A 14,577-nucleotide genomic window follows, 5' to 3' on the forward strand; every position below is an offset into this window, starting at 1 on the left:
TGATGACTCGGCCCATAGTTATCAGTTATTGGTACTGGTTATTTTGGTTTTTAATTGTTGAATTTTACCCTTATACTGTTTAATCCTTTTTTAAAGGGGGGGGGAGAGATATTATGTATATATTGAGGTATTTTAATCTTTGTATGCCACTTTGATTGTTTCGACAAATAGCGGGATAGAAATAAAAGTTTTATTATTATTTATTATTATTATATTTTGGACTAAGGTGCTGAAAACTTGGTAATTATTCTAGAAATGTTAGCTGCAATGGTCTCACAATACTTTCTGTATTGTAGTTTCCCATAAATGTCAGAATAGAAAGGGATAGCCTGAATACCCCAAAGGCAGCAGATCCCATCTGATCTTGGAAGCAAAGCAGGATCAGCCCTGGTTAGTTCTTGGATGGGAGACCACCAATGAATACTAGGAGATGTGGGGTTTATTTCAGAGGAAGAAGCTGGCAAAAATGTCTCTGAGTATTATTTGCCTAAGAAATTCATGGAGTCACTATAGGCCGACAAGCAATTTGAAGGCAGACATACATGATAGGATGGCTCATTTGTTTTATTGTCCTGGAAGAAATGACAAAATCTGTACAAGTAGTTATAAAACCTCTCCTCTCTGTATGATATATTGACTATCATAAGATTTTATTGGTGGTTACCATGTGCATGCCTGCTTTTATAGTTAGCTTTAGTTTCAATTAAATTTGGGCTACCTAGGAGTGTTCGATAATTATAATATGCTAGTGGGGTTTGAGCAGACCAGCCTCTCATCCCTGGCATCCTTTCCCCCTCTTTTGTTTTTGCTTCTAAACTGATAGCTTCTACATTATATGTCTCAATTGTTCTCAGCCATAGATTAAATATTAGACCAATTTCCCCCATAACTGACTGGGGGACTCTGGGAGTTGTAGTCCAATATATTTGTAAGACACCATGTTGGAAAACACTAGGGAAATGCCTCCAGTCTGCCAATGTCTGTTACTTTAGATGTGGGGGATGGGGAAGTAGCCCAACCCTTTTTTGCAGCCTCAACTCCATCTTGCCCTCTAGATCCCCATTGGGTGGACAAATAAAGCCCATATGATGTCCCCAAATACTGTTTGGTGTAGCACTAGGCTTAAAAACCTCCCCAGCCTCCCTGACACCTAAGATTTACAAAAAAGGAGCAGAAATGCTCCCAAGATCAGCTGAAAAACAAGGAGTCAGAACTGAAATTAGATTTCTCATCACAGGGTGCATTTTCAGATGAAATTTTGCACCCACAATCCACTCTAGCTTTTGCCTCAGCTGTCCACCTCTGGTTTGTATGCAGTGAAAGCTGCTGCTCACAGAAAGCAATAGAGAAAGATCAGTGTAGCTGTGATTGGGCAGCAACAAGAAAATAGCAGCAGTTAGGAATGCTTTTGCTTCTAGCATTTGTTATAAATCTGGATCTGCAATCTCCAGAATATTAGATAAGGTACTCTAGAATAGTGGTTCTTAAACTGTGGTCCTGAAGATGTTTGGATCTTCAACTTCTAGAATTCTTGACCATTGCTCCTGCTGGCTGGGAATTTTGGAAAATGAAGTCCCCAAACCTCTGGAGGACCAAAGACTGAGAAACATTGCTCAGGAATTTTTATGCTGCACAGCTGTAACTGGTTCTTGTCAGCCCATTATGAATTTTAAAATATTGCGGTCTTGTATACTTCTGCGGGAATGTTTCAGGCATGTTGAGAATACTGTTTTAGGTGTTTATCACACTATACTCTTAAAGTGCTACTATTCCACTTTGACTCCTCTAGCTGCCTCCTGTTGCATTTTGGGATTTGCAGTTTGAAGGAGGGGTATTGAGAATTCTAAATGCCCCTCCTTAAAACTGCAAATCCCAGAATGCAACAGGAGGCAGCTAGAGCAGTGAAAGTGGAATAGTAGCACTTTAAGAGTATAGTGTGATAAACACCTTAGTTTGGTATGGCCTCAAAATCTTTGGCTTCAGGATACTAGAGCAATTGATATACAGGTACAGATATAGTGAGTTTCTGAGCCTTTGAATGTATATATCTATGACTCGGGAGAGTCCATGCCTGATACAATTACTAATTTCAGAGACTTCTTATTTGTATCGTTGTGTAATGCAGGGAAGTTGTGCGTTTGTTTTTATAACCTTGCAATATTGTCATTGCACTTGCTAAAAGTTAAAGACAGCATTTAAAACACATTTAAAACATAAAATCAAAACACTATACCTCCCAGTAAAAGATCTGATTGCTGCAACATACTAAAAATCAAATTCTCCTTAAATGTTGTTCTGCTTCCTGCACTGTGCTGTTTCTCATTGGTAGCGCAGCTGCTGCTTTTGCCACTTTTAAAAACTTTCATGTGTATACTGTACTAAGTGGTTGTAAGGAGGAGCAGAACAATAGCAAGCAGATGTATGGGGCAACAGGATGAAATATATATTAAATATCTGGAGACTTAAATAGATCAAGAGCCCTTGTCTTGCTTCACATATGGGTTTCAGGTTTTAGCTGTGAAATCAGATTTCCCCTATTCTGGTTGACAGTTGTTGAGAGCCCTTCCTTAAAATTGTTTGTCCAGCAGTAAGCAATCACTGTAAGGTGCAGTGTTCCTTCAGTTCTTTCCCCTATTTGTACCAGAGGATGAAACTCCAAATTTTTGAAGTTCAAACTTACGCCCTGCATGGTCAAGGTTTTTTGATGGAACAGGAAGAAAAGCCAGTGGGAAACAACTGAAAGTAGAGCGAAGAGGAGCCAATGTAAATATAAAAAGCCAGAAAACAGGCCAGAGGCAATTGCTCACCCAGAGATGGAGCAAAGATCAAGTGGTGCTAAAGTAAGTAACAAGCTATGATATCCAGTTGAGATATGAACAGGAACCGAGGAACAACACATGGAGATCTGGGAAACCTAAGAGAGGATTTTGAATATCTTTTCAGGCAGAATAATTCTCAGGCAAACACTTGAAGCTGACCTGGAAAGGATTATCTCCAGAAGGATCACTAATTAAAATACCGGTTCTGGCTTTCTTGTCTTTCATTATAACCAAGGAAGCATGAATTCCAGTATTAGAGAAGAAGCCAAAGTCTATGAAAGAGGTTATGTACGCATCCCCAATTACATCTTATAAAGAGGCGGGATGTGTGTGTGTGTGTGTGTGTGTGTGTATATATATGATGTATTCATTATGTATTATGTATTCATGTGAAGGGGAAAGCATGAGTTAATGAGAATAGCTTTTGTGGGTTTTTTTTTTTTGCAAACCATGGTTAGATGCCTGAAGTATACTTTCCACAGATCCGAGTATCAACTGAACATATTAGCCTCATGATTATCAACCATTTTGATTTCAGGTGTGGTCATAACTATGAGTCCATTATCTTAAAATACTACTTTATAATAAGACTCAAATGTATTACTTTATGTATTCAGGTCCTAGAGCTGAATATATTGAAGTGTGTTAGTTTGATTCATTATTTTAATTGATTACAAATCAAATTTCTCTTACAGAGATAATTAAAATAATTGCAAGGATAGATATTTACCTACCATTTTATAATATGAGAGTTTTATAGTAGAGTTTTATTATCCTAGATTTATGAAACACAACTGCTCTCTTTTCATATTAGATTTTAATGAGATTCTCGATAGGTTTTCAGACATAAGATACATCTAGCATTTCTTGAAGAACCGTTTTCATTTTGGAAAGATTTCTAGTTATTGTAGTTCTCATTATATTGTAATATATGTTATATTATATTGAGCTATAAAACACTGGGGGCCTTGCTTCAATGTTATAAAAAAAAAAGAAAAAAAGAAAACCACTATGTTTTCACAAACATGCAAAAATGTTGGTTGACCAAATAATGTGAAAAATTGAAGTAACTGAAGATTTAAGATCAAGAAAGAATTTAATCCATGATTACTACAATGTTCCATTCTCCATTTAATCTGGAAGTTAGCTATGATTATGTAATACAGTTTGGTAGATGAGAAGAAGGGAACTGGGACACAGAAACACCAACGCAGGCTCATTGAGGCATTTACATCCCTGCTTGGTGCTATTATCTCTGTGAGCCACCTCCTGGAGGGCTGCAGTTCAAGTGTGTGTGTGTGTTTTGGGGGGGGGAGAAATCCAAACCAGAGTTGAACTGTAGCAGGTGAATCTAATCTTAGTGTGCAAACATGCATACTGATCACCTGAATTACATGCTGATTTTAAGTGCATTATTGTTCTTTCTTTTAGTACAGTGTGTCCCATCCAGAAAGCATTTTTCAGAGAGTATTTACAGTCCGATCATGATTCTTAATATTTTTTTTTGTTTCTTAGTAAGACCAAGAATAGTATGTGTGAAAATATCTTAAACCTGCATCATTCCTATTTATTACCATATTGACTTTTCTGACCTTAGGGAAAGCTAGTGTATAAATATTAGCTTGTTGCAGCAATGAACAAATGAATCAGAGAAGCACAAATAACTCTTTGCTGAAATGCGTGACTGAATCTGGATTTGGAGAAATAGCTCTTATGATTAAACGCATCATGTTTTCAACAGTTCAAATTTTACTGGCTGTGATACAAAGCTGTTCATGACCAGAGAGCACATGCGGGTCTGTCACTAAGCAGGTGGTACAGTTCAATCTTTCACATGCAGAAAACACTCTATTGCACACACAGAGGGTCAAACCAGTTTGTTGATAATATGTCAGGGTTCTCTGCGTATATGATGAGTATGTGTGTACGTAGAGCTTCTGGCTTGGGTTAGTTCTCTTAAGGAATTGTTTTAAAAAGCACTAGCATGTAGCGAATTTCAAGTTGACAGCAAGCAAATGCTTTTGAAACTCAGTTTATTTTTGATATTGTTAGTTTTATAACACATGCCATCACCATGTATTCTAGATGAAACCATGTAGCTCAATATTGCCTATTCTGATTAGACATGTGTTTGAAATTGAACACTTACCCTTATCACTGTTTCTTATAACATTGATTGTGTGCCTTCTGCCCCCAGTTCTATGCTCAGTTTATGGAGCTAAGCTTTCAAATAAATTAATACATGTTTTCATTCTGAATAGTGCTTTATGGATTGTTTTGAAAAGCAATTTGTTTTAAATGTGAAGCCTAGTTCATTTGTAACATTCAGACAAAACCTTCCTTGCTTTTATATCAATTTTATTCCTGCTGTTAAAATGCAACACTCTGTAATAATACAACTGTTAAATTCATTGCTAATGGTTTTCCACTAATTGCTCAGATAAAGGGAACTTTAATTCATCTGCCAATGGTACAGTATTTCTTATAGTGGGGCAGTTATAAGTTTGGCAAAAACAATTAAAGATGTTCACTACCTTTTTTGATCATTCAAAATAATAACTTACACTAAAATATCAAGCATACACTATTTTAGAAATCTGTTATGATGGGGCATAATCTTAGTTGGTTTTTATTTTGACCTACATTCAGCAATGGGCAGAGAAACCTTAACTTGCCCCAAGGGCAATTAACTCCAGAGCTACGGTTTGCTGGCATCCATGCATCCTGTACAGGAGATGCGTGTGGTGTGTAACAGTGTTCCCTGGTTTTTCTACTGGCAGAACATGTTCTTCCTTCACTCCAGTTTATTTCAATGGGAGGAAAAAATAGTTTATGGAGTCTTGTTGGGGAACGGAAGGGCTGCTATTGCACCGTCTCTAGAACATCTTGTTTGGGGCCCTCTGCTAGCTACCATTGATAGGAACACTACTTGCATGCTGACATTAGTTTTCGAGTATATATTTATATGATTTTAAAGTGGTATGCAGATTGGTTTGGACAGATCACCACAGGCACAATTGGAGCATTTGAGTAGGCAGCCCTCGTCCCATCAGCACTCTGCAGTATCCTGACCTCCAGCTCATCAGATCTGGGGATCAGGACTACGCATAAAATTATTAATTATTGTTATTATAATTATTTTATTAATAACATTTTAAACCTACTTTCAGGTCTCACTACCCTTCTGAGTTCAATCTTCTGAGGAAGACAGCAACCACTGCATAACAGTGCTCCCAAGTCCCAGCCCAGAGACTCATGCCACAATGATACCATGGTTGATGGTACTGAAAGCCATTCAGAGGTCTGGCAGAACAAACACAGACATACTCCCCATATCCAGTTCCCTGCTATATAGATCACCCACCAAGGTGACCAAAACTGCCTCTATCCCATAACCAGGCCTGAAACCTGAAGACAGAATTGAAGTTATACTGAAAACTATAATTAAAAATTATGCTTATCAATATAATCTCAAGCTTTAAAACCCTAAAAGAAGGATTTGTCATAGCATTAGTTATCTTAATCCATTGCACCAAAAGAACAAAGTGTCTTCTGGCACCTAAAAGGTTTTGTCTTGTGATAATAATTTTTGCACAGCAGCCTCCTTTTTCAGATGCAAGTGAATTAAGATTCTGCCTGAAGAAGTGGACGTGAGTTCATGAAACGTATGGCAGATAAAATACATTAGTATTTAAGATTCCACAAGGCTCTTCGTTGGTTTTGCGAAAACAGAATTTGGGGAGGAAAAAAATGCTTATTAGGATTTTTTGTTTGTTTGTTTGTTTCACAAAACTTGTCAGAACATGGAATGGGAAGTGATGGAAATGCCTGCATTAACAACAGATATTTACAAGTGTGTTTTATGCCTAAGTTAGTGTGTGAAGTGGACCAGGCTTTCTTAGGTGAATTTCTTCCAGGACTCAGATTTAAGCACTCAGAATATAGCTGTACAAGTTCTTTCTCTTTCTGGGGCAGAAATCTGCATCAGCTGTGCAGGTCTGGACATGTACTCCTTAAGTCAGTGATGGCGAACCTATGGCACGTGTGCCAGAGGTGGCACTCAGAGCTCTCTCTGTGGGCACATATGCCATCACCCCAGCACAGAGTTTGCTAGAGTTTGTTTCAGAAAGCCAGAGGGACATGGCACTTTGCAGTAAATAAGTGAGTTTTGGGTTACAGTTTGGGCACTCAGCCTCTGAAAGGTTCACCATCACTGCCTTAAGTTATATGAAGACCAGGTCTGTAAGCCTTAGTAAGGATTAGAATCCTATGGGGTGAAGCAGACTGGTGGCTTAGATCAGCCTGTGGCCGCTGCAGTCCTGATCAGCTGGTGGCTGCACAGGCTACTCTGAAAGTGGGCTACTGCCACAGTCCCAGACAGGTTGCTGGCATGGAGCACTTTTTCTGCACTGCTTTTTCTGGCAACTTCGGGCTGATGTGGCAGTGTTTATCATCTGCACGCCCTACTCCCTATGTGGCTGGAAAGTGGAAACCCCTCTTTTTGGCCTGTGTGTGTTGGGCCTCTGTTTTCACTCAATGGAACTTTTAAACTAGTAATATCACCTTCTTGGCCTTTAAATTTCATCAATAGAAGATGGGTGGCAGTAGCCCCATCCACCTGGCACTGTCAAGATAAATACCACAAGATGTAGTCTTGCTCCTCTAGGAACTTGTCTCCATGTGCATGAGTCCTTTTCTTCCTTCTAGTACAGGATCTCTGGTTGTCTAGAAAATAGTGAAGAGAAGCATATAAAATATAGGGATTGTGGCATCTCTCCCACTTTTAAACACTCCTCCTGTTATTTTAAGTTTGTTCTCATGTCAAGTACATTTGTGCTTCCTTACAATCTCAAGTATTCAACTATCCTCTTAGCTTGAGTTACATTTATCAGTTCTACATTATTTAACATCATTATTATTTCCAAGTATAAATGGCAAAATAGTCTGTTATAGAACAAAAGGATTAGAGTATGAATTCATCTGTCTAGGTACTGTCTAATATCTTGTGCCACATCTGATTTAAAACAGACCAGATGGTTGGCAAGGGACTATCCCAGAAGCCCAAAGTAAATTACCTGGGGATAATTTAACATCTGCAGTACTGTTCCCATCAATTATATACAGTACATGCCTTATATAGTGCTTCCTACCATCAAGTAAATTTGTCTATAAAAGATTTCATGGATTTAGAATAATGGAAGGAGATCATTATGATAATCTGTTACATATTTCTAGCGCATTGACCCCCTCCCTCATTCCAGCTTTATCTAAACTCTATATTTATAGAAGACACATAGATTATTAGTGAACATATTATTGTGTGTGTGTGTGTGTGTACGCATGTACTGGTTACAGGTTGAGTCTCCCGTATGATAAATGCTTGGGACTAGAGGTATTTTGGATTTTGGAATACATAATCAGCCACAGGAGCGTCTCTCACTCTCTCTCATGGGTCCCAGTCTTTTGTGCGTAGTTTCTCCACAGTAAATGGGTGTGTGTGGAGGTGGGGAGGGGGCAGACAGGCCAGGTTTAAGACCTCCTGGCTCTAACTCAGTTGAGGCTCAGAGGTAAAGTGCCACTTTGAAGAAGATACTTCACGTCTATTACTTTCTGACATAGGAGGAGGAGGAGGAAGCAACTGGGGGATTCAGTGGTACAACCACCACTGCCTCCCCTTCACTGGCGCTGTGGCTACTTGCGTGCCCCGGATGCAATAGCAGCCATGAGCTGCTGCTTGTAGGTAATGGACATCTCCTCTTCAGACCCTCTTATTTTGCTCTTGGGGAGCCAGAGATGGCAATGGTAGTGGCTGTAGGACACTCTCCAGAAAAGAGAGCAGGAGAGAGTAATACTGCTATTGGAACTGGCTGAATTTGAGATCTGGGCTCTGATGGTGGAAGCAATGGGAAGGGGAGAGATGGGCTGTTTTTTTGGGCACGGGGCTCTTTTCTAGGTCAAGCCTGGAGATGGTCACCACTAGCCATTGTTGCCAAATCCTATTCTAGACCTCACTTTGGATGAAGTGAGAGTGAGGTGGAGGAACAGCAGCAACAGCTGCCACTACACTGCGGCTGCAGCTTGTGCAAAGTTTGGTTTCAAACTTGGCCATGCCATCTTCCTCTCTACCTCTGCTGCTCCCCTGTCATGTTGGTGCTGAAAAGGGTTATAAATTTTTGAATATTTTGAATTTTAGAATTTTTAATAAGGGAGACTTGATCTGTATTAATTATCAAATTTTTTATCAGCAAGAATATTCTCTGTGGATAGTGTTGTCATTGCTGAAGAAAAGTATATTCAACACAAATCTTGGCTTCCTACAGAAATGGAAATACCAGATTAAAGACTGTGTGCAAAAGTCTCCTGTTTTTATACAAGCATTATTCCTGTCACCACACATGAACATTTGGAGGGGGTGTTAAGGTACTAAACCTTTATTTTGCCTTTATTTGGGACAACAGTTACTCAAGGGAATTACTCCAGTATTTAACACAATGTAATTTGTCTATTGTTGCAAGTCAAAAATCTTAGTATATCTTCCTGCCAAGGAATTGCCACTTTGTGTTGATGTACTGTATATGCTTTCTTGCAAGCTCTTGTCATATCCATTGTATATGTCAGGGAGGCTTGCTGCTCCAGGTAGCTGAATATTTTAGTACCAGAGGCAAACAACAACAACGGCAACAAAACACTTAATACATACATACATACATACATACATAAATACATACATAGTTACTTGAAATATTTTTACCCAAATCTTCTGCTGAAAAAAAATTCCTTCAAGCTGCATACAGAAATCAATAAGAAGATAGTCCCTACCTTCATGTTTAGAACTGAAAAGACACAACACACAGCAATAGATGGTGGCTGTGGTTGGGAACAAATGCAGGTACAAATGATAAATTTTCTAGTTCTTATAATGACTAGCAAGGATATAAACAATTTGGTTCACAGGTGAGCCAATGGAATGGACTGCTTCCCACCTCTTCTGGGTGCAATACAAGGTGTTGGTAATTACCTATAAAGCCCTAAATGGCTTGGGCCCAGGTTACTTGGAGGACTGCCTCTCCCCATACAATCCGCCCCGCATGCTCAGGTCAGCTGGGAAGAATCTGCTAAGGGTTCCAACCGCGAGATATGCGTCAACCTCACAAAGGGCCTTCTCTATCTTGGCCCCAAAAATTTGGAACACCCTTCCCGATGAGCTCCGCTCCACCACCTCCCTAGATCTCTTTAAAAAGAGACTTAAGACCTTCTTTTTCTACCAAGCTTTCCCCCATGTTCCCTGATATTATATGGTTCCCCCCCCCCCACCGATATGTATCTGCATCACTGACATCAACTCAGCTGGCTTTGATTTGGCTATATAGCTTTTTAAATTGTAATTGGTAATTTGTTTTATTGTTCTATTTTATTGTATGTACATATTGTATTTTTAACATGTATTATTATATTCTCTGTATTTTTGTGCACCGCTTTGATCAATGTGGAAAAGCGGTATATAAATAAATGTTATTTATTTATTTTATTTATTTTCTTGCTGCAATCTGATAGAAGGGTAGCTGCCAATTGATGGGGAGAGTGCCGATAGAGTTGGCTGCATTGTAAATTAAAGCACCACCTCCTAACATAACCTGCCTTCCTTAATTTGTGGAACAATATTTTTTTTTTTGCAAAAGTTGCTCCTTGCAGTATTGTCATGTGGAGAGGAAAAGAGCTTCTGGCATTCATTATAGCTCCCATTCCCCAACTATTGATATCACTGCTAAAAATGAAAATCTCAACCAACTGATATGATTCTCCTTTAGCATGATGGTTGTCCTCCTCCACTCCAGTTTTGGCAGCAGAACTCTCCATTTACATTTGGGATCTTTGTTTAGTCATCTTTTAGATAAACCAAACAGTTCTTTTTTAATTTTCTGATAAAACAGCTCTTATCGAACTCCAGTGATCCTTGTAATGTTGAGATTTTTTTTTATAGGTGGTTCATTTGTAACATCGGTGTGCGAGTGATACAGTTTCCGGGTCAAGTGACAATTCACTGAAGAAGGTCAGTGATGTAGGCAGCAGTTGCTCATGTGAGCAGTTTATATAAATTATAGATTACTATAAGCTACCAGCATCTACCGTTGAGTGTTACTGATGAAGGGAGATTTCATATTAGGACTGAACACAATCTAGTCCTCTAGATGCTGTGTGACCGCAGCTTCCAGTTTTCATCATTTGGAGGCCTGCATTTTGGACATCCTTGTCCTAGATACAATGGAAGGAATTTGTAAATTATTCACAGAATGATTAGTCGTGTTGCTACACTGATAACTGCTATGCTGTCAATTCTTGTCATTTGGTGGCTATAACTGTTCAGTGCTGAATTAGTAATTTGTGTGTAACTACTTAGGACTGTGTCTCAGAATCATAGAAGTGATTGTATTCTCTATTACTACCATGCATGGATGTGAGAGCTGTACAGTTAAGAAACAAGATAGGAAGATATGGTGCTGGAGAAGAGTGCTGAGGATCCTGTGGTTGGCCAAAAAGACAAACAAAATGGGTCCTAGAGCAGGTCAAGCCAGAAATCTCCCTGGAAGCCAAGATGACAAAACATAGGCTGTTGTACTTCGGACACTTCATGATAAGGCATGGATCCTTGGAAAAAACAATAATGCTAGGAAAAGTGGAGAGAAGTAGAAAGAGAGGAAGGCCACCTGCTAGATAAATGGACTCTATTAAGGAAGTCATGGGCATAAATGTAGAGGAACTAAGCAGAGCAGTGGAGCACAAGGGTTCTTGGAGATGTCTCATCCACAGAGCTGCCATGGGCTGAGATTGACTCAAGACGAGTTAACAACAACATCAAGCTAACTACAGTAATTCCTATGTACCTATAAGCTATCTTTCTCCCCCATGTGGTGACACTGATGGCCTCTAGGACATTTAGTCTCACTAACTGCTACTGGGTTTCCTCTGGTCTTGCACCAGAGTTCCACCTGTATGGCTAAGATTGAAAGAACTGCTTAGGTTTGTGTTCGTCCAGTGTATTTTCTACACACCCAGCTTTTGGAAGTACTGCTCCCCAACCAGTTGCAAAAGCAGTTTGCTGTGTCACTACATGAAATTATTTCCATAGATTGGAATCCAAAGAATATTGTGCTGTCAAACTTGTGCACACCCAGTTCTATATTTTTTCCTTTGAATTTGGTGTACAGTAAGTTCACAAACTGCTTTGGTATGTTTCAGTTGTAAAATGACATTTCTTTTTGAATAATAGTTTGATGGAACGAAGTGCTCTTGAGCAGTATTTTTTAGGTCCCAGTTGTAGTGCTCTTAAGTTTTTTCCTGATATGATTAGCCTGTTCAGCTGTTTCTTTGTGAATTTGGAAAGGTGTTTTGCTAATGCAACTCGACTAATCTTTGTACCCAACTTGGAACCAACTGTACAAAGTCTGAGAGGTTACAGCCTGTTTACACAAATGTCAAATGAAAATATTTGATCAGGGTTTAACTTCATACCTCCTGTTATCTACAGAACTTTTAAGGCGAGATCTACCATTTGTTTTTTGTTGTAGTTTTCAAAGAAACTGGTAATTGATTTACCCAAAGGGACAGAAATTGTGCAGCAGCACTGTAATGAAAATCCAGAGTTAAGGCTGCATCAGTCAAGAAAATGTTGAAGCAGCATTACAACATGTTAGCAGGAAATTGCACGATAGGAAGGAAAAATGTCTAAATTGATGCATTAAAGGCATGTTTTACTTAATCTAGCAGAGAGACAAATTACACATTTTAAAGCCATGTTTCTGCTCTGTAACCGTGTGTTAAATAATTACTTGCAGGCAGCCTTCTTATGGGAGGTGCTTTAGTTTTAACTTGTGTATGCTTTTGAATGATTTTATAATATTTATAAGCTATCATTTTAATGCCATGATTTTTTTAAATTACCTCTTATTGTTAGGTTTTAGATTATTGTTTTTATGAATCAAGTTATGTCCCACTCAGGGAGAAAGGTGGCATATAAATACAATAAATAATTAGATAAATAAACAGATAACTTTTTAAATCTCTGGAATGATGACATACATGCCTATGTCCAGTTGGATTGGAGAGAGTGAGCTATTCTCACTAAGCAGCCAAGTACACAGCTCCACCTCCTTGAAAAGTTGTTTTGTGGTTGCTTTCCCATCCCCCCCCCCCAAATGCAAGGAAAAAGGGAATGTGAAAAGGGGTTATACCTTGGTGGCAGACCATATACCAGATGGCATTCAAAAGATTCCTATCTCTGTCCCTGGAAGCTGCAGGTTGAACTGGGGCAGGTTGATGAAAACCTGGATTACTGCAGCCAGTTATTGTGGCAGTACAAGGCTGGATATGGCTCTTAACTTTGATTTGGAGTAAGGCAGATCGTGCAATAGGATTCATCTATTGTATAGATGATCATAGATGTTTTATGTAGCTTGTTTATTCTTGATCAGCTGTCTTGACTTCTATGTTTATTATTGCTTTACATTTTTTAAAAACAGCATTGGGTCCCCAGGCTAGGGAATAATACATTAATTTGCTGATGGCAGCATGTTAATTAAGTCTGTATTGTATTGTGCTTATGGCTGATAGAGAAGCACATACAACTTAATATTGTGCTGTCCAGCTTTTCTGAGGGAAAGAAAAGTTACCAGTTTCTCTAGAACTTACATTTACAAGATGTAGGAACTCAAGGGAGTATCGCTACAGATGAGAGAATAGAATTAACTTGGAGGAAGAAAGGTAGAAGTGTGAGGAAATGGATCAAGGACACGTGGCACTGAAGTAAGAAGGATTATGAAGATAGCTTTCAGTGTTTAGGATAAGGGCTGACCTGATACATCAGGAAGTGAAACAAGATTGCTAAATGAGAACTGTCTAGCAATGAAGGATGGTGGGAGCTGAAGTCTTACAATTTCTGGAGTGTCAGGTTTGCTTGTTGCTGGTGTAAAGTCTATGTGTTGTCAAGAAAGTGTTGCCCTTTAGTATCTCAAAGGTACACTGTAGGTTTAAGAGCAGTAGCTGTGTTTTTGTTGTTGTTGTGTTTGCTACCAAGTCAACTTTGACGGAGTTCTCTCAAGCATAGTTTGCCATACAAGAGCTGCAGTCATCAACAGCCCTGCTCTGCTCTTGCAAACTTCCTTGATTGACTTCATCCACTTGTTGTATGGTCTCCTTTTTTTTCCTGCTGTCTCCCACTTTTTCCTGCATTTTTGTCTTTTCCAGTGAATCATGTTGTCTCATAATATGTCCAAAATACAATAGCTTGAGTTTGAATGTATATTGAAGAGCAGTAGTGGTACTAGGGGTACTGAATTTTACCATACTGATTATTTGGTTGTAATTTCTAGTTATCTTAGGGGTGAGAATCATGAGGCCCACCAGACCTTATTGGACCAAAATACCTAGCATCCCTTAACACTGACTATGCTGACTAGGGCTGCTGGAACTTGCAGTCCAACTATGCTGGAGGTCTGCATGATTCCCACTCATCCTATGATGACCTTCAACAGTCTAAGGCAGTGCTTCTCAATTATTTTCTGTCATGCCCCCCCTAGGAAGAAGAAAACATTTCGCGCCCCCCACGCGACTGTAAATAGTATCATGTCCCACTCACAAGCACGCTTAGCATTTGAAACAGAACAGGCAGCCTCTTGTGCCGGCAAACTACATGTCTCACTCACAAGCACGCTTAGCATTTGAAACAGAACAGGCAGCCTCTTGTGCCGGCAAACTACATGTC

General features: G+C 39.2%; 1 protein-coding gene across 8 annotated transcripts in view; it reads left to right on the top strand.

The window, feature by feature from the left end:
• PLCL2 (phospholipase C like 2) overlaps positions 1–14,577 on the top strand; it is a 126,664-nt gene that overhangs the window by 76,605 nt on the left and 35,482 nt on the right. The window contains exons 1-2 of one of the 8 annotated variants that reach the window (XM_042471989.1): positions 2,870–3,107; positions 10,801–10,869. The exons of 4 other annotated variants lie outside the window; for them this stretch is intronic. Coding sequence is in view for 1 of the 4 variants with exons in the window: in XM_042471987.1 (XP_042327921.1) it covers positions 3,060–3,107 (48 nt within the window). In the remaining 3 variants the exon portion in view is untranslated. Of the gene's footprint in view, positions 1–2,869; positions 3,108–9,164; positions 9,240–10,800; positions 10,870–14,577 lie in introns of those variants that run through there. 3 more of the 8 variants (XM_042471990.1, XM_042471991.1, XM_042471987.1) reach the window with 3 other exon arrangements.

The sequence above is a fragment of the Sceloporus undulatus genome, chromosome 6 (genome assembly GCF_019175285.1).
Source record: "Sceloporus undulatus isolate JIND9_A2432 ecotype Alabama chromosome 6, SceUnd_v1.1, whole genome shotgun sequence".
In the NCBI taxonomy this organism is placed as follows: domain Eukaryota; kingdom Metazoa; phylum Chordata; class Lepidosauria; order Squamata; family Phrynosomatidae; genus Sceloporus; species Sceloporus undulatus.